Genomic DNA, 20735 nt, shown 5'->3' on the forward strand with positions numbered 1-20735 from the left:
TGCCTTTGAAAAGTTTTATTCTACATCCTCAGTTTCAGAAACCTTTACACAAACTACAGAAACCAAATCAAAGCAGCGAGTTGCAAAACGAGTGGCCTACTTTTCATTAATTCACCTTTCCCGTGTCCAAAAGCAGGGTGTTGCACTCCCTCATCTCTCCCAGATGTTTAAGGACTGAAAGGACCTGATTTTTGGTCGATGTTTCTGAATTACTATCAGCCACTAGGAGAATCATACCCACGCCCTGGAAACACCATAAAGCCCCCAAGAACAAGGTGACAATTTCTGACCTGTGGGAGCATGTCCACAAGAGCAGACCTACTCTATGAGCAGCAAAGCCAGCCCACAGCAGGCAGGTGAGTTTCCATCCCATATTTCAGGAGGAAACAGGTAAAGGGATTTGCTCATAGATACTGGCAGGCCCCAGGGAGAAGCTGTTTCACCTCTCATAGCAAGGTACCAGCCACTCAGCTCATTCAAAATGGCTGCAGCGCGACAGCTGGATCAGGCGCAGACTTGTGGAGTCCTGCATCAGGCGCTGTGCTTCCCCCCAGGCCTGCTTTCAACAACGTGCCTGTCTGCCTTTAACAAGGAGTCCAAGCTCTCCTGAATATTAATAAGCAACAAGGTTCTCGAGAGGCTTTTCTGTCTTCTGCCTTGCTCAGATGATGAGAAGTGCTATCTCCTCCCTGCGGTTTTCAGGTTTTCCACCAGGGAAGGAGGCTTTTTGGTCCTATAAGCAGCAGTGCCTGCGATCCGGGCCCCTCTGATGGTACTGATGTACGGCAAAAGGGGAGGCTCCCGCACCACCAACGTGGTGCCCTTGGGAGTATAGGCTCGGAGCAGCAGTTTCTCTTCCGCGTGAGCTGTCACTGCCACCCAGCCTGCACAGCCAAAAAAAATAAAAAAGATAGTCAGCGAGACGAGTGACTAGTATTAGAATGAGGGTTGTTTTCTGACGCAAACTCAGTGCCTCCTGTGTTGGCTAAGAACCTGAGCTACCCAGGTGTGATTTCTTTGAGAAACCAAGCTCAAAGGTAATATCCAGCCCTTTCCCAATAGCAGGCAGCACCTAAAGCCACATCTTGCTCTCCCCAGGCACAGCTCTTTCCTTAAGAGGGATGGTGGGAACTACCAAAACCACAATAATAAAGCTTTCCAGTCCACGGCCCTTTCCCTCTCACCTGAACAGTGGACAGTGTCACAGCCATTCCTGATGCTGTGGAACTTGTATGGCAGCCAGAGCATAAAGTATTCCAATGTGGTCATCCTGTACGAGCATGGTTGTCAATCTCCATTCTTGGAGGTTGCCAATCTCCATTCTTGGAGGTTGCCAAGCCTCAGCCGGACAAAGTCACGGCTGCCCTGATTTTGTGTTGGTGACAGTCCTGCTCTGAGCAGGAAATAGGGCTTCATCCCTTCAGAGGCCTCTTCCCATCAATGTTTCTAGGACGCAGACCCTGCAAAGCAAACTAACGAAGAAATATTAAATTACCTGCAGAGGAAAGCTTGATATCTGCGACTGCCTCCGTGGTACCAATTCCTTTCAGCGTAATGTCCTGAGGGACAAGCGGGGGGAACTCTTTCATTCGCTCTTCCCCACCCATGGGAACCTAACATCAAAACATGGAGAAAAGATTTAACAGTCAAGAGTTGCTTCAGCACTCCTACCTTAAACTGGTGAGCAAGGCACAAGGGGGAATAAAGATATTGGGCCGTTTTTATCCAAGTAAGAGCTGGCTTGAATACCCTTGAATCCAGGTTTGCCAGGAACGGAATCAGGGTCACATCCAGAGCAACCCAGTGGGAGCTCAGAGGTGAGCAAAGATGGAGTGCCCACTGCAGGACCCACCTGATGGCTCAAGCCAGCTGCCTTGATGTGAGTGACAGCACTTGTTCTCGATGTGTGCAGGAAGGGAGCTGCCAGGACAAGGACAGCTCACCCCGTCCCCCATCAATCTGCATGTGCTACACAGTATGTGGCAGTATCAAGGAAAAAGTCAGACCACCAAAATATGCAGGAATGTGCAGAGGATCCAGCGGGGAAAGAATAAGAAAGGTACATTTTTCAACTGCAATCTGTTCTGAAACCCAAGTCTGAAGTTTGCCATGGAAAATACCCCACTGCTGCCTGCACTTTAAGGCTGTTGAAGAAAAGCCAAGCATCAGAGAGCAGAGCACCGCAAATCTTATCAGCCTGAACGCTAGAAACTGAAGCTCTGCTGAAAATGCATCATCTTGGGTGCTCTCTCCTAACACAGCTGCAGCCATGCAGTCTGTGCAAGACTGCTCCACACTGCAGATCTCCACTCTCCCACTGCAGAAGTCCCAAACTCCTGACATGGGCTGGTTTTCCCCATCAGTTGTGCCCCAGACAGGGCGCTTCACCGGGCGGGATGGCCTGCCTATCTGCAACCAAGAGCCCATGACAGCACCTCCTCTTACCTTTAGTAACTCTTGGCCAGCATGCTTCTCGTAGATAGCATCTGCGTTACTCAGGGTAGCAATGCGGACAGGCAACAGGTTAGAAGCCACGACAGAAAACCAGGCAGGCTTTTCTCCCTGAAATAAATAAGAAGAGGATGTTACTTATGATAACAGAAAAGCAGCCCTGACTTACTCTCTCCTGCTCCGTTTCTTTCCTGCATGTTGAAAACCTGTTTGACTGATGTCCCCTCCTTGTCCAAGGAGGGGTCCTTGCCTCTGTCACTGCAGGGTTTATATAAACAAGGGAGCTGAGCTGCCAGGAGAGAAGCATCCGTGGCTTCACCATCCTGCCCCAAAGCACCCCCAATACCACATCCCTTGCCATCACATCTGCTTAGCTCAGGCAAATCATCCAAGAGATATCTTTGCTCTCATTTAATTCTCAAGAACAAACTCAGTGTGGTTATTTAGCATGAGAGGTGATGGACATCTCCTGTCTGGTGCTTCTTCTCCTATCATTTTACATTTCTAACATGCACCTCTCATCGAATCTTACTTGGTTCCAAGCTGCTCTCAAGCTATACAAAGACTGAATGTGGAGCAATTTCAGCAAGCGCTCTCGTAACTTTTGCACGCAAAGCAAACAAGGTCAGAGAGGGGAGAAACCTCTACAAACACTGCTAGCAGCCTGAAATAAGGAAACCAATGTGCAGCAATTCCTCCTTCAAGTTCGCAGATCTAATCTGAGGCTCCTCTATCACAACTGCCTTCCTTCAAGGTCTCTGAAAGATGTAGATACAAAAGACTGATACAGCAACGGGCTGAGACAGATACTGAAGACCTGTGGGACCCTAAATGTGCACAGCTCTACTTGCTAGGAGCACCATTACATGGAGAACAGGCTTATAGCACGAAGCCTAACCGCCAGCCCTGCTGCACCGGACACGTCTCTGAGCCCGATCCTCTCATCAGCAGATGGTGCGACACTCCTTTACCCTGACCTCAGGTTCCCCAGGCTGCCGACACCAGCCACATTCTGCACAACTCCCAAGAACAGAAGTCATTCCTCACGACAAAACAACCCCTCGGGCAGCCCTGTGGCCGGACTACCTGCCCTATCCTCTTCATCGTGTCAGAGGCCTCACCCGTACTCACAGGCTGGCCTGATCTCGCAGCAGAGGGTGTTTACTGCCAGCAAGATGTCACCTGTATCGCTGCCCTACTTTGTCAGGGATGCAAATCCAGGTGCTTTCTTGAGTCCCTGCTAGCACCTAACCAACATGCCTAGAAAGTTCTTTTCTGAGAGCTTTGCCCAAGGCAGTATGGATAAAGACAGTTTTTCTTCTGCTGGGTTGCTCTCCTCACAAACAGCATTTTTTCCTGAGTGAGGCATTACTACTCTGTACTGCCAAGCTACTTTTTGGGCCACGGCCCTGGATTCTCACCTTAGCTATGATGGAGCTCTCCTGCCATACTGGTACACTATTGCTTACAGAATTCTGTCCCCTTCATCTTTCTGGTTTTCTTCCAGCAGGTCAAGAGTGTCCCCAGCAAAGTACTGATTCAACATTTCTATGGTGATCTTGGAAAGCTGACTCAAACAGAGGAATAGCCATACACATACGCCCTTCCCAAAATGGGGCAAACTACTGAGAAAGGCATTATCATAAGTGCTAGACCCGTATCCGGAAAGAACCACCCCTTCCAGAGGTAACATCATGGGAGGTCAGCTCCATACAGCCCAATAAAGGTGTATAGCATGGGAATTCTAATAAATGGAAGAAATGGGCACGGGAGGAGACATACAGTGCCTTTTACAAATATTTTTACAGAAACTAAAATACATGTACATTTAACTGCTTCCTTGGGCAAACTCTTCAGAGAGGTCTATGTCAGGAAAGAAAACCGCCCATGCTTTTCTCGCTTGGCAAGACAGCTTTCATGAAACACAGAAATGAGGAAAACCACCTCTTTTCCCAGTTAATTCTGGCACTCTCCTCCTTCCCTCCCTCCCTGCCTCGTGTCTTTGTATGTTATGGGAAGCATATCAAGCTGAAGGCATTTGTCAGCATTCAAAAGCAGCTACCCTTATACGACATAAAATATCGCACACCAGTAACAAGTATCAAACCTTTCAACTGCAACTCCCCATCCCAAGGCATTCTGACTTTATGTAGTGCTTTATTAACAGATTCATCGTCTCAAAAGCAGCAAAGAAAGAGTCTGGGGAAGCTACCCAGAAAGCCTATTATCATCTGGTACTACAACAAGAGATGAAGCAGCTGCTCACAAAATCCTTTCTTCCCTTACCTGTAAGTAGTCTACACGTCCCAAGGCTGCTAAAAACAAGACCATTCCTGGCTTGAGAATGAAGGTCCGTGGAATGATGGCATGTGTTGGCAAAACCAGCTTTACTTCTTTCTCTGTCAGGAGATTTAAAACCTGCAAAATAAATTGTACTGCCATTACTCATTCCAGATGTTTCAATGGGGACAATGAAATTAATATTGGTATTACGTTGATAGAGGAAAAAGATCAAGTAGAGCAGTGTGAAGAACGTCTAATAGAACAGTTCAATTCTGGTCCACGCAGTAAGTGAGAAGCAGGAGGAGGTAGGGATGTCACCAATCTCCATGGCAATGCAGGGTCCATATCAAAGTATAACAGCTGCCAGCAGCCTGTTGGACCATGGATTTGGGAATCCTGGGTCTGGCTGGAACAAGCTCATGCAAGATTTACAAGATTTACTGTGCTTTAGCGTGAGTGCAGCCATGTGCAGAACTGGAGACCACCTTTGGCTATGACATTTGAGTTACTCCACTTAGGTAGTGATGCAAAGTGCCAAATCAATACTAGCAGCAAAGCTAGTCTCAAATATCTCACTGAGAGAAAAGTGCTGGATCACACTGTGAAACAACTAAAACTGCAGGATGACCAGCCTGCCACACAGCGTGGATCCCTACCCTGGGCACGGTGAAACAAGCTCTCTGCTCTGTGAGGACTCCCAAATGCTCCTGCTGCTTGTATTCCTCTCTTCCCTCTTCCCTTCCATCTCCTGGCTTAACTGGCTCATCTGTTCAGGTGCTAACTTTTTTCAGTGAAATGATCCACCCCAAAGTCTACTGAAAAGCCAGCGACTTAACCAGCAGTGCTGCAGTAACAGTGGTCTGATCGCTGCCTAAAGAAGCACCGTTCAAACCCATCTATGAAACAACATGCAGGCACAGAAGTTCAGGAAGCAGCGCCTTGAAGGAGACAACTAGTCTCCAGGTTGGTGATGTCTCTTTCCTAAACACAGGGAACTGACAGCAGAAATGTTTCCAACTGTGCCCCCCACGCATGCCACAGTCATGCAAATACAAGTTTGCAGCAGTCTGGCTATGAGGATTCACCTCAATTCAGCAATAAAAGACCGAACTAACAAGGGTTGTGGTGCAGCCAGAACCCTGAACGCTCTTCCTATGTTCACAAGCAGACAATCTTTAGCTTGAAAGTCAGGGCAGCCTTCAACACCGATTCTGAAAGACCAGGAGGCTTTGCCCTGCTAGCTGCAGGTTTTCTGATGTGTTTGGTAAACCAAAATTTGAGAGTTATCAGTAATCCTCTTCTAAGCTTTCCAGAAGTTTGGCTTTGGAAGGAGTCATGAGGAAGCAGCTAAAAACAAACCTCCAAGGAATAATGACAAAAATGTAATTCCATCATATGCTAACAGCCACTTTCCCTCACTTGTCTTCCAAAGTAAAAAAAACCCCAAACCAACCTGCTCATAATTAGAAATCTCCCTGGCCAAACCCTGCCACATAGACCATCGGCTTGTCCTCCAGCCAGATCGAACACTGATCGCAGAAACAAAATTTGATCTGAAACTTGGCATGTAGCTCTCCAAAGGCACAGCAAGGATAATCAAAATCAGAAACGGCAGCAAGTATTTCTGAAGGCAGGAAAGCCCACTTGTTTCCCACACTTATTCAACTCCAGAAAAGGGGAAGAACATATCCAATCTCCAGTTACCAAACCAGGCCTCTAAGCTGATCACTGTCTTTACACTGGACACTAACCAGCTATCAGAGAGCAAAGTGCCACAGTAAAGTGGGTTACGATCTGGCAAACATATCTACTACAAAGCCAGTAGTTTTCTAGTGTTCATAAAAGCAGCATCTGCACTTGAGCTGTGCAGTCTCAGTACAGTTCTTGCACTTCCTTCTCTTTGGAACTTTCCTATTTCCTTGTACTTTTTAATCTTCCCAAAAAAGATGACCTGCAGCTCTGCATAGATATCAAAGTGATCAAAAATCAAAACACGACTTTTTTTGGATGTGTGCACTACATCAGCACTGGCTTCAGAGCCATTGCTCTACTGAAACACTGAGGTATCAAAGCTCTTAACAGGAACACTGCAGATCCTGTTACCTTCAGGAGAATGCTTTCTCAAAGATTCGGTTCAGTCACACAACACTGGTTATCCTCCTAAGCTCCACCTTTTTCGGTAGGCTGGCAGAGCTAAAAAGGTGCAAACTTCTTTGGGTGATGATGGTATAAACTTGCTTATAGCACTATTGCTTACTTCCCTTCATTCAGATGTTAAGAAAGTTTTGCTGACGCAGTCATACAGTTCCTTTCAAAAGATCACAGTATAAACTAATCAGAAACGTAAGAGTGTTAACACAATGAACCCTTCCCAAGTAAATACAAACCATATTTTAATACAATTGCCCAAACCAAAAGAATCCTAACCCCAGGACTGCAGCAGAAATACTCTCCCACACGCACAGCTAAGGCAGAACAGTCCTCCCAAACCCTGACCTCCTGAAACACAGCACCACAGAGTACCTACACAGTTTTCCTTTACAATCCCTGGAGTGTCAAAACACCAGCGAGCATCTTTCACTTCGTTGTATGTGAACTCTTCCCTTTCCTCATGCTTTGTAGGGGAATGTCTGGGATCTTCATCTATGCTGTACGAGAGCATGTCAGGGTCAAAGTCAACCACAGGGCTAGACTTCTGCCGTTGAAACGTTCTTCCAACTCTTCCTGGATTAAAATGAAAGGTTTCCTGGTAATTAATTTATTAACTTGCCTTTCCTTCAGTTGGACATCTGTCCCTTCCCTGGCTTAAAAGAGATGCACATTGGTAATATAAAGGTGATAAGGATGCTATGTGGCTAGAAATTTGCGTGTTCAAAAGCCAGGATGCTACAAAATTCCTTCTATAATTCTTGCTTAGCACGCCTCAGGGCCCATAAACCTTAACAGAGACCAGATCACAGATACCCCATCATTTCCACTTTACAGTAAAGCAGGCTGCCTTCTCTTTTCAGTGCCTTAGACTGTCAAACACAGAATTATTTGAAAATCAGAGCTACCTTCTGGCAACGCCCTCTTCTGGATACATACTAAAATGATGCACAACCACTGCAGCCTGCAGCCAAAACGTGATTATTTAAAAATGAAACCTGTTTTCTTCCTTGGGGAATGAGAGAGAGCCTACATTGCAATACCATTGTAAACTACTAAGCTATCTTAACTAGGTTAGCAAATGACTGGCCGATGGGAGGTGCACTGCACAGAGGAAACCTCTGCGACGCTACTACAACAGCTGAAAAACAAGTACTTGAAAGAAATACTAATGATGCTACTTACAGAGGAGCCAGAGGTCTCGCACCCACTACTCAGGGAACAAAAACTGGCAAAAATAACCTGAATGGAAGTTTGGAAATTTTTTATTGCTACTACAGATAGCATGTTCTTCCCATAATTAAATGGAAATGAGTTATTTCAGAATGGGAAGAAATTACTTGCCAAAACCAGCTAGATCATACAGCAAATTAAGGAGTTAACAGTCCTTTGTATAAAGCAGTATTTTCATCAGGGCAGAGGGGTAATACCTTTACTCACCCACTAGGTAACCTTGCTTTTTAAGGTGATTAAGGTACTTTTTTTCTTCACTGCTTAGCTGATCTTCTGTTTTCGTTGCCTCCTCTTTCAGCCTCTCCTGCCTTCGGAATATCCTGTCACATGTAGGATTAATAATTGGAAATTTCAACAGGTTCAGTGTTGTTCCTGGAAAAAAACAGAAGGCACGGTTGGGCCACTGACTACCTGGCACATTTAAGCTCTGAGGCATATGAAAAAAAAAAAAAAAAAAAAAATTGCTTCTCCAGCTTTTGGGTGAAACCCAGTAACACAAAGTTGGAGGTGGAACTACAGCTGCTCCCATAAAGTACTAGCCTCCCCAGCCACAGTGGCAGAAACAAGGCATCCATCCGCTTGAGATCTGCTCTCTATATGGTGCGATGAAACAGGTCTCAAAGCCAAGTGGTGCCAAGACTGAGTTAATACACCCCAGGCAAGTCCCACCTCCAGGCAGCTTGGTTTGGTCCACGATTGTTTTACAGGTGCTCACCAGCTCACCTCCCCGTCTCTCTCTAGACTGGAGGGCACCCCTCATTGACAGGGACATGGCAAGGCACGCAGATCAGGTACCGTCCCCACTGTCAGGGGAGCACACGGGCTGCTCTGGTTTACCCGCCCCCTTAGTGCTACGAGACGCACAGCACCCTCTGTGCACGCCTCCCACCCTTGCTGCCCTGAGGAAGGCGATGATTCGAAGCACTGGAGCTCGCTTCCCACAATGGTGACGCTTCGTGGGGCTGGGCACCCATTTGGTGACAGGTCCTCCTGCCACAGGGGTGGCTGAGGGTAGCCTTGCAGGAGGCCCGGGGCCAGGTGACCTCTGAGTGCCCGACACCACGCGTGACCCCAGCCGCGATGGGAAGAGCGGCACCCCTGACCTGGCCAGGGGGAGACGGTGGCCCTGTCGACGGCATCGGGGGCACGGGACTTGCAGTAGTCGGAGCGCAGCAGGGTGTTGAAGAGCGTCGACTTGCCGGAGTTGGTGGCGCCCAGCAGGTAGACGTCGCCGGCGCACTTCCACGAATGCTGCAGCCGGCTGATCAGCCCCTCCAGGCCGAAGCCCGTCTTGGCGCTCACCAGGCGGACATCCACCAGCGGGGCTCCGCGCAGGCCGGCCTGGGCACAGGCCGCCACCACCCGCTGCCGCAGCCGCCCCAGGTGCCCGCGAGAGTCCGCGGGCAGCAGGTCCACCTTGTTGCCCACCACCAGCAGTCCGGCGGCGGGGATGTCGGGGCCCAGCAGCCCCGGCAGCTGGGGCAGCACCGGGTCGGGCAGCTCCAGCACGTCGAGGAGGTAGAGGAGGAGCGGGCCGCGGCCGTGGCGCGGGGGGCGGCGCAGGGCGGCGCTCACTACCAGGCGGTGCTGCTCGGGCGGCAGCCGCAGCTGCAGGGCCCGGCCGTGGTGGGCCAGCAGCCAGCAGCGCTGGCAGACGGCGCCCCGCAGCCCCGCCGCGCCGGCCGGGCCCTCCGACAGGCTCCGGTACTTCTCTGCCGGCACAAAGCCCGGCGCCACGCCGTCGCAGCACTGCAGCTCGGCCCCGCAGCCCGAGCAGCTCACGCCGCTCGGCGGCACCGAGGGGTCGGGCCGCCCCACCGGGCCCCGCTCCCGCCGCTCCCTGCCCGGCTTCCGCTCCCGGCGGGGCGCCGCCGCGGCCGCCGCTGCTGCTGCCGCCGCCGCCGCCTCCTCGCTCTGCTCCGGCTCGTACTCGGGGAAGACAAACCGCTCCTCCTCGCCGCTGGCTGCCGCCCCGCGCCGCGGCACCGGGGCCCAGGGCCGGCGGCGGGCCAGGCGGGCCAGGAGCGCCGGGGCCAGGCGGTGCATGGCGGGGCCGGCACCCCCGGGGCGGGCGAGAGGGAGGGGGCGGGACTTAGCAGCCGCGCATGCGCGTCCCCCCGTGAGGCCTCCTGAGAGACGGCGCGCGCAGCCGCCCCGCCCCGCGCGTGAGGCGCGCAGAGTGCGCAGGCGCCGCTCCACCGCTCTCTGGCCGCCGTTCGCCCGGGCGCTGGGTGCTGGGCCTCGCCGCGCTCCTCGTTCCCCTCTCGGCCGCCGCCGTCCGCGGCTCTTCCCGCCGCCACCATGTACGACGCGGACGAAGGTGAGGGCGCTGCGGCTGCAGGCCGTTCCCCGCTGGGTCTTCTCCCCGCTTCATCCGGGCGAAGCGGGCAGGGGGGCCGTTGGGCGCGCGCAGGGCCCGCGGAGGGCGGGAGCGGGAGGTGGGGGCTGCTCCGGGCGCGGTGGGGTCTCCCGCAGGCTCCTGCGGCCCTCGGGCGGCCAGGGGCGCTGCTGGGATGCCGGAGGGTCCCTCATCAGGCGAGGAGAGACACCGAGGTGATTGGAGCCTGTCTTAAACGCTGTGCTTCCTCGACAGATATGCAGTATGATGAAGACGATGATGAAATCACCCCGGACTTGTGGCAAGAAGCCTGCTGGATTGTTATTAGGTGACTTTTTAAAACTCACTGTTCTTAACGCTTCAGCCTATGTGCTTTTGGTCTTACAGGTAATGTCCAGTTTGCTAGCAGCATGTCGTGGAAGCTGCAGGCTTGGTTATGCTGAGTTGTGTGGTTTAACGTTTTCAGAGCAGAAGGGCTGTAAGCAGAAACAGCAGGGTTGTCATTAGGGATTAAGAAGCCCTACTGACCCCCAGTGAGGTACACTATTTTGAATGCAGCAAGAAGTGATTTTGATTCCATATCAAGCACGTGATTTTGCCCACTACTCTCACTACCAGCATTAGGAAATCAGTTCTTAGCTATTTCACCATGCTAGTGTTTTTTTAGCAAGACATGAACGTCCAGGACCTGCAGCTTCTTGTGGCTGTTAAGGAGTGGGATGCTGTGTGGAACTGAGTAAAAAGTGTTTCTCTTGCTAATTGCATCATTCATAATATGTGTATGACTGGTGTCGTAGGGCAGTAGTTGCAAACAGAACAATAGATCTGCTGGGATGGTCCCACAGGCAGTCTGGATGGAGAGCAGAGATGAGAAACTTTGGAGGCAGGAGGAAGTCCTTTCTCTTGCAGCCCTGTGAAAAGCACTACCTTTGCTTTCAGTCAGGTGGGAGGTAACTGCGGCAAGTCCTTCAGCTGAGGCTGCACCTCACTCTGTATGAGGAAACACTTTTTTTACTGTGAGTGTGATCGAGCACTGGCACAGGTTACACAGAGAGGTTATGGAGTCTCTATCCTTGGTGGTATTTAAAAGCCGTCTGGACATAGTCCTGGGCAGTCAGCTCTGGGATTACCCTGCTTGAGCTGGGTGATAGGAAAAGATGACCTTCAGAGGTACTTTCCAACCTCAACTGTTCTGTGCTACAGATTGCCCTTTCCCTTCTTCCTTCCCCTTGTGCAATAGCAGACCGTGCTGGCAAGATTCGCTGTGGGAACAGCATGATAGCCAAGAGTGTGTTCCCCTTCTTGGGGAAGTGTGAGGTTATTGGTAGGGAGGTAGTTCTTACCAGTTTTCTCTAGAGATCTTGGCAGTGATGGGGCAGAAGCTGAGTAGTGTGGGTTCCCTGGCTGGCTTCAGGAATCTGAGGTAGAGGAGCTTGCTGGCAGGAGCTCATGCAGCAGACATGTTTAGGTCATCCCATTAAAAGTTAGGATGTGGGACTTCAAATTTAGGCCCTAATTTTTACAGTTAGGTAGTGTGGGGTTGAAGCTGGGTGACACGAAGGGTAGGGGAAATCCAAAGAAGGAGTGAAGCTGGGAGTCTCTCTGTGGCTGGAACAGAGGGTGGTCCAAGCTAAGAAAAGTTCTGAGAACTGTTACCTTTACTTAGGGGCATGCACTCAGTTTACTGCAGCTTGGAAAATTAGTTAAAGCAAAGTAATTTATATACATTTTTGAAAACTTTAGCTGATGCCACTTTTACTGAGGTTTCAGTCATCATGTTTCCCTTCTAATTTAAGGTAGACTGTGTGTATAGTCATGGCTTAGGCAAGAGGTGGCAGGAAGTCTGTCACTTTGTAGAGTCTGTGCCTTCAGACACTGAGAGAGAATTGTTTAGCATTTCTGAGCATCTGTGTTTGAAACTCATGCCTTGGGAAAAGTGAATGTGTTTGATTCTGTACTGTATTTTACGGCTTTTGAAAGTTTTGTAATAAACACATCTTAAGCTTGTTGATGTATAAAGTACATGAATTAAATTAAGATCTCTTGTTCATTAATGCACTTTTTTTTTTTTAGCTCCTACTTTGATGAAAAGGGTTTAGTCAGGCAACAGTTGGATTCTTTTGATGAGTTTATTCAGATGTCTGTGCAGAGAATTGTTGAAGATGCTCCACCAATTGATTTACAAGCTGAAGCCCAGCATGCCACAGGAGAAGTGGAAGAGCCGGTGAGTGGAGACCCCCAGCAGAGGTGATGTGTTTTTATAATGCAGAATGATTTTATGTGGGTTTTATTCAGCCCCCATCTCAAGAGAGGGAAATACATGTGAGTTATGACACTGCTCATGCAGTCAATAATACAGAAGAATGAACTCTTTGGAGTCTGAGGTACACGACCAAGTTTCCAGATAGTCAGGTGTATGGCTGAGAAACACATGCAAGAGCTTTGTTATCCATGGAATCGAACTTCCCTATCCTATAGAGTTACTCTCTCCTGCTGGTTACATTGTGGTTGAGTTGAGAAATGGCCAAGAACAATAAGCTGCTGCAGCTCATGTTGTCAGTTACTGTATGAAACTGCACTGACAGGGATGTAGTAGAGCAAGTCAGGTAGCCAAAAGCAAACCATGTTTTGGTGTGGTTTTGATTTTCAGTAGCTTTACCATGGCAAGAAAAGCTTATGGCTGAAAAGTTCTCTGTTAGCTTTCTTTGGCCGAAGTTAGGTCCAGGTTTTCAAAGGGTGCCGTTGCTCATCATCTTCTATTGGCACCATGTTCCAAAGGAGAACAAATTGTCTAAGGTCTGCGCTGTGTGATGGCTCTTCTGCAATGAGTGTGCAGCTTCTACAGTGGCATCCTTGTCCCTCGTGTGGTGTGATCCCTGTTCCATAAGCGATCCATTCCCCTGCTATTAGTCACTATCTTGCTGCTTCCCTGTAGAGATTTAAAGGAAATTTTGGACACCTGAGCATTGAACTTGTTACACGTTTTGACTGTTCCTTTGCGTTTTTTTGCAGGCAAACAACTATCCGGTAGAGAAAATAACTGAGATTTCTTTTAGTTTCTTTATTAGACAAACAGTTCATAAGCTTTATCTCACTGTAATTCTCCTTAATGTTTCTTCTTTTATTCTATGTATATTATTGCAGAATTCTCTAGCTGTGCAGTTCTGCAGTTGCTGTATGCACTGTACATGGTTAAGGTACAGATCGCAAACATGGTATGTGCCTGGCTTCTTTTTGCCCAAAAGCTAGTATTTTATTTTCTTATTTACCAAATTAAAGTTTTTAGGAATAGGTCTAGATATGAGAAAAAGGAAACTTGCTTTTTCCTTTAGAGTCACTTGCAGGCAAACTCTTGCCTCATTTGAAGATACTGGATTAATTTAAGGAGACTGAGTGTATTGGACTAATTTGACTTTTTTGTTTCTTTGTCCCTCCACTTCTCAGCCTCAAATTTTGAAGGCAATTTGGGCAATTTGTAGCACATCAGAGGGTTTAGCAACCGTGCTCAGAGATACGAATTATGGTAAATGTGTTCTCCTTGAGAGCGCTTGCATGAGAACTTGAGAAACTTGGTTCATGGCTGCTGCTACAAATCCAGGAAAAAGGTGTTTGGGTAAGAATTGAGAGAAATTTTTTGGCTTACAAAATGTTTGCCAACAAGTCTCTGCCACCTACTACTGTAGGAAGCTTTTCTGCCTTTTTGAAATCAGATTGTTTTCAGGTCTTTTCCAATAATTCAAGTTTTACTTTGTTTACTGATCCTATAGAATCATCCTAGGAACTGGTGTTACCCAACTTGCTGTGTTTTCAGTAATTAATAAAGATTATCCTTCTCCAGTAGCAGTTTTGCATAGTAGTAAGTAAAAGAGAATATCTTGAATACAGAAGGCTAGTTATTAGTATATCTTGTGGATAGAGCAGCAATGGCACTTCAGTTTGTCTGAAAGCTGTGGTTTTTTGATAAATTGATGCAATAATGTGTTTAATCTCTAGAGGAAACAAAACCACCCAGCACAGATGTTACACAGAGCCACAGAAACCACCTTTTTAAGACAAAATGTATGGGATGGGTAATTTGCACCTTTGCCTTCAATGGTGAGTCTAGAGAAAGGGCTGAATGTGAGTACTTTGAAAATGTATTTTAGAAAGGCTAAAACAACTTGCGACATAAACCATAAGCTGACTTTTTTTTCTCTGCATTGGAGCTTGCTCTGACAGAGCAAGTGTTGCTTTGGTGGTGTGCTACAGTGGAGTCCTTATGGCTGAGATATGGTAAAATGCCTGCATGGAATTCAAGTTTTGTTTTAGTAATAGATATTCTCAGCTGGCTTCTAGGCAGATACTTAGTTGGGGTGGCAGCACCGTAGTCCTTTATTTGTGTTAGCTTCTGCTCTGCAAAGGGACACAGTGGGAAGAGAATTGTTCTGTTGCTGAAAGGTATCTGTCCTTTCATGCCCATGGTTTCACTGTAACACGTGAAAGGATTTCTGTGGAACTAAAACAAAGCTATTAAATTTAGTGTTTTGTCGGAGTGACCAGGGGTCGGAGTGGGAGGCGATCCCGGAGTAATGATGAGTCCCAATATGGGTATGATCATTCTCGTTTATTTCAAAATACTGCGCTACTTTTATAAGCCAGCCACACTAACACGCGCGCCTACGAATCCTCTATTGGTTTACAGTCAGCAAGCACACGAATCTTAATATACACAGATTGGTCAAAAGCAGGTGTCCACGCGAACGCTTTCCCCGCCTGCATTCCGTTACCTAATCTACTGATAGTTACATTCCTCAGCCTGCTTCCCTATTCTGCTATCGCTTCAGAGACTCTAAAACTACAATTGCTCTTTAGCAACCCTTTGCCTTATACTGTTGTTAACAAATCCTCAGTGCTTGGAATGTTCATAGGATGTCCGTTATTTAATAAAAATCCTTCCACAAATTCCCCTTTTTGTTTTTGAACAATCCAAGCCTGATTTATTACTTTCGATACAGCCTTTTTTATACAACTAAAAGCAATACAAAAGCATACACACAATATTAAGATGATAATCAATATACGCAAGCCCTCTTTTATCAAAACTATCAGCCATTGCGGCAACCCTCTAAAAATATTCATGAGCCATTCATCTAAAATGCCATGATTTTGTTGTATCATGCTTGCATGGTTTTTTAACCATTGTAATTGTTTATGTATAGACTCATCATGATCAGATAGGTTCATGCAATACATAAACTTTTCTACCCGGAAACCAGGCACGCCCACCAAACAGGTTCTGAAAGGCTCTGTTGCCATAGCAAGAGACAAACAAAATGCAGATTGACCTGTTTTGTTTGCCCAGGTAACCCACATATTTTCCCTAGGCTCTATATGATGTATGGACATGGTCACGGGGACTACCATCACTATTACTAATGTTCCAATCACCAGGTTTCGTAGTTGTTTTGCTTTACTTTCCATGCGAACCACTTTTGACATTTTTCTTTTGTTGCAACCCATTGGTTAAAGGGTACTTTCCAGATCTCTGGCACCAGGTTATGTCATTTACACTCAACACCTAAAATAATAGGCAAGCAAGCTCTTTCAGCAGTTAATCTAGTCCACTGGTTACAGCTGATCTGATATGAAAGTGTGTTAGTTATCTCATGCCCAGTAATCAACAATATTTTAGTCAAATCAATTTCTTTTGATAACGGTGATCACACCATCGATTAGCGTGATTAAGCCGAACCCACCATTTTTTTTCACATTGATAACATTCACATAACACCCAGGGTTTACATCGGTGACAGTCTTCGCATCTGATTTTGCTTTTTTTCTATTTCGTAAGGAGAGTTCATAACAACGTACAGTCTCGGTCGTTACAATTCCTTTGATACGTCTTCCTCTTCTTGTGAGAGTGCAGGCTTCACCGCTCGGCTAGGCACCCATATTGGTCCCTTATCTGTGGAAACACACATGTATCCCCTCCCATTAAATATTACCGAAACTGGGCCCAGCCACATGCCAGTGATTGGGTCTCGATACATTACTTTTAGTTTTGGAAGCGTTGTATGAGAGTTAAACTTAAGGTTTTGGTGATGTATTATAATTGATGGCTCTTCTCTGTCTCCCATCAGACACAAATAATTTAAAGTAAATAGGACTTTATGCAGTCTCATCTGCGGGTCCTTTTCTTCCTCCTTTTGCTTTACTAGATAGTCCTTCAATACCTGATGCGTACGCTCTACAAGGCTCTGCCCTGTCGGTGAGTGTGGGATGCCAGTAATATGCTTGACCCCCCATCTCATCAAAAAGGTTCTCAGCTTCTGACTGGTGTAAGCAGGGCCATTGTCTGTTTTCAGTTGTTCTGGCACACCCAACACCGCGAAGCAAGCAAGGAGGTGCTTACACACATGATGAGCCTTCTCACCCGATAAAGCCGTGGCCCATATTACTTTAGAGAAGGTATCTATGGTGACATGTACATATTTGAGCTGCCCAAATTCAGCAATGTGAGTGACGTCAGTCTGCCAGAGCTCTAAAGCCTTGAGACCTTTTGGATTAATGCCCAGCCCTATTCCAGGTCCATGATTTCCACACTTGGGACAGGCCTGTATGATAGAGCGAGCTTTGTTTTCTGATAACCCATATTGCCTTCTTAAACCCTTTGAGTTTTGATGAAATATTTCATGACCCTGCCTAGCTTGTAAAAATTTATCTACAGGTGGTACATGACACGCTGGACTGACAAGATTGTCCGCCATCTGATTGCCTTGTCCTAAACCCAACTCCCATTGATGGCTATGGATATGAATAACACAACACGGAGCCGCTCGCTGGGAGATGGTCGATCTTAATTGAATAAACAGTTTCCCTAGCTGAGGATTATTTGTTTCCCTAATCAGTGCGTCTTGAATTCTTGGTATAAGCCCAGCTACATATAGAGAATCAGTCACCACATTCAAAGGATGATCATGCCAATTCCCTAACGCCCATACCACCACCATTAATTCTAAAGTCTGTAAGGTATCTCCAGCTTGCCCTTGCAAAATCTTTTTGCACCATTGATCTGTTCCCAACCATACGCATGCAGCTTGTCTAGAGCATTTTCCCGCACCTGTGTATACCGTCAACCCCTCGAGTATCGGGCTATCAACCACTTTAGGTTTTTCTAGCCACTGATTTCGTTTTAGAATCTGCCACAATTTCCCTTGAGGTTGCTGAGAGTGCACCTTTCCGCTAAATCCTAACAGAGATTCTTGAATGGCCAGCACGTGGCGTATCCACCGTTCTAAATCTACAGCGTTAACAGGAATACTAATGTCTGCTGGTTCCTGTCCTGTCAGCTCTATAATTCGCGTTCTCCCTTTTCAGATTAATTCCCCTACGGCTTCAGGACGAGTTTGTATACTGAAACGTGGTTGTACCCGTAAGAAAACCCATTCCAAAATTTGAAAAAAGGAGGAATTTGGCAAGTTATCATTATTCTTGTTGTCAATGGCAGTCACAGAGTTCATTCCCTGTTGTCCCTTCATCTCCCCCTTCTTGTTTTGCCATTGACATATAACGGCAAAAGGTGATTCTTCGATGTTACAGATAAGCAAAGAAAGTGGCAATTCAAGGATTCTTCTTGCGGTCCAGGCTATAGTAAGTTTGTTTATAATGTGCTGTAAGGCTACGTGATGTTTGTTCGTCATATGAATTTCAGCTGCAGGCTGAGTGCCTCGCAGTAATTCAGTTAGTGGTTTAATGTCTGCATTGGTAATGCCAGCGCAATTGTGAACCCATTGGATGTCGCCTAAGACGGTTTGCACATCAGCCAATGTTTTGAGTGGAGTTTTTAATGCTATTTTTTGAGGATGAATTTTTGCCTGTGCAATGATCCACCCTAGGTATTTCCAAGGTGGAGACCTTTGGATCTTTTCTGGTGCAATTACAAGTCCTTTGTCTGCTAGCATGGTTGTTAATTGTTGTATATGATGCACTTCAAAAGGAACTTGTTGACAACACAAAATATCATCCATATAATGATAGATGATAGTTTCAGGCCATTTTTCTCTTATCGGTTGCAGTGCCCAGGCGACATATAATTGGCACAATGTAGGAGAGTTTTTCATCCCTTGTGGAAGTACCACCCACTCATACCGTTCTGCTGGTGCTGCTTTATTTATCGAGGGTATGGAAAAGGCAAATCTCTGAGTGTCCTGAGGGTGCAGTGGGATTGTGAAAAAGCAGTCCTTTAAGTCAACTATAAGTATGTGCCAATTTTCGGGTAGCATATTAGGTGATGGCATTCCATTAGGTTGTAAGGCTCCCATAGGCAACATTTGGTCATTTATTTTCCTCAAATCATGTAGTAAACGCCACTTCCCACTTTTGTTAGGGATGACAAAAATAGGAGTATTCCATGGACTGACAGACGGTTTGATATGTCCTGCTATAAGTTGTTCAGATACCAGTTGTTTAGTTATGTGCAATCGCTCTTCAGTCATGGGCCACTGGTCAACCCAAACAGGGTCATTGGAGATCCATGTTAACGGTGGGTTGGGCGATTGCTCCCCAGTGCCCATGACTAAAAATGCTTTGTAGTCAGCATTGCCCCAATCTGACTGAGAACATCATGTCCGATTAATGCTTCCAATCCTCCAGGGAGCGACAAAACATGGACCTTCAGTGTTGCTCTCTGGCCTTCTGGGAAACTCACTTGAACCAGTTTACTACTTATATATGGGGCCGAGTTCCCTCCTACTCCTGCGATTAATGCCTTTGGGGTTTCTATTTCCCACTGCAACGGCCAATTTGCTTGATTTATAATAGTTATGTCGGCCCCAGTGTCCAACGTTGCTTTTATTCTTATTGAAAGGTTCTCCTGACTCAAAGTCACAGTTTCGAGTGGGCGGTGGTCTAATTTTGTAGTGAAACGTACAGCAGGCCCAGTAGAACCAAATCCTTTACACCCATGTTCTTCCCAGTCTTGGTTTGATTGACTTAAAGGATTTTTAAAAGCTAATATCTGGGCTATCCGACTGCCTTTTGGGACGAAGAGAGGAGGACTTATTGTATAGGCCATAATATGAATTTGACCGGTATAGTCTGCATCAATGACTCCAGGAATTAGGATCAATCCTTTTATTCCTGCAGAAGATCGAACTAAAAGGATTCCACCTATCCTACTACTATCAGCTACTAAAGGCCCTACCGCATTGCTAGGGATTCTGCACACTTCTGTATTGGTTAAAGTGAAATCTATTGTTGTTTCCAGGTTGACCCCCAAACTTCCTTTGGTGGCAGCTGAGTGTTTTTGTAAAAACCCTGATTGCTGCTGTCGTTTTGAGGGGGCATTTGTGTCTGCACGCGGCCTCTCCCCGCGCTCGATTTGAAGTTTCCCGAACAGGCCTTGGTAGCATGAGTACTTTTTTGACACTTATCACACCATACAGTAGCACGACAATTTCGCTTGTTATGCCCCTGTTCCCCACAACGAAAGCAGGTGCCTTTAACGGGCTGGACTATTCCTGGAGAGTGTTTTTGCCTAACAAGAGCTGCCAATGGTTGCACTACTTCTTTGACAGCACTTTGCACCACTGCTGCCATCGACTCATTTTGTTTTTGAACCCCTGCTCTTTCCACCCGAGAAAGCATTTCTTCCACTCCTGCCCCTTTGGGCAGACTGGCTAGAATGGCCTTGGTAGTTTTATTGGCGTTATCAAAGGCCAAAATTCTAAACATTTGATGTTTATTGTCCTCTCCCAAATCCGGGTGGTTCATTACTGCGTCCCAAAGCCTATCAATAAAGTTGTTATACTTCTCAGTTGCACCTTGCGTCACCGAGCTAAAAGAAGGGGCTGCCGATCCCGGTAAGCAAAGAAACGCATCTAAAGCAAGCTTAGAAGATAGCTGTAACATATTGACAGGAAAAGTCAGTTGGGCATTTATATCCGCATAACGTCCCCCCCCAATGAGCATTTCAGCTGTGACCCCATATAATGGATCCCCTTGCTGTTGATGTTGGGCAGCAGCATTCACTGCCCTCTGAGACAATGACGATCCCCATAACAAAAACTGTGTAGGTGTCAACAGAAGCCTCATCAGACTTTGGCAATCATGGGGACACATCAAATCAGCAGAAAAAATCCAAATAACGATCTGTCGTGAGGCTTCCGATTTAACACCATACTGCGATATAGTATTTTTGGCTTGTTGTAGAATCATCCAATCATGTGGTTCCCATTTTCCTTGACTGTTTTCCTGTACCACCGGAAAAGCCATGGGGCCAATGTTGGATGCAACCCCCCACTGT

The 20735-nt window shown here is 47.0% G+C and overlaps 2 protein-coding genes across 3 annotated transcripts in view; one reads left to right on the forward strand and one right to left on the reverse strand.

The window, feature by feature from the left end:
- Window positions 1-10429, reverse strand: NOA1 (nitric oxide associated 1). Its single transcript, XM_075149539.1, is given in 8 exon segments — window positions 1-884; window positions 1496-1613; window positions 2446-2562; window positions 4738-4869; window positions 7262-7458; window positions 8323-8487; window positions 9219-10182; window positions 10185-10429. Coding segments are annotated over 8 exon segments (2133 nt in total). The 5' UTR covers window positions 10419-10429; the 3' UTR covers window positions 1-678.
- Window positions 10393-20735, forward strand: part of POLR2B (RNA polymerase II subunit B) — a 27297-nt gene continuing 16954 nt past the window's right edge. The window contains exons 1-3 of one of the 2 annotated variants that reach the window (XM_075149538.1): window positions 10393-10435; window positions 10709-10781; window positions 12527-12677. In XM_075149538.1, the coding sequence (XP_075005639.1) occupies window positions 10417-10435; window positions 10709-10781; window positions 12527-12677 (243 nt within the window). In that variant the 5' untranslated portion in view covers window positions 10393-10416. Of the gene's footprint in view, window positions 10436-10708; window positions 10782-12526; window positions 12678-20735 lie in introns of those variants that run through there. The other variant, XM_075149537.1, reaches the window with a different exon arrangement.

Source organism: Calonectris borealis, chromosome 4 (assembly GCF_964195595.1).
Source record: "Calonectris borealis chromosome 4, bCalBor7.hap1.2, whole genome shotgun sequence".
NCBI classification, from domain to species: domain Eukaryota; kingdom Metazoa; phylum Chordata; class Aves; order Procellariiformes; family Procellariidae; genus Calonectris; species Calonectris borealis.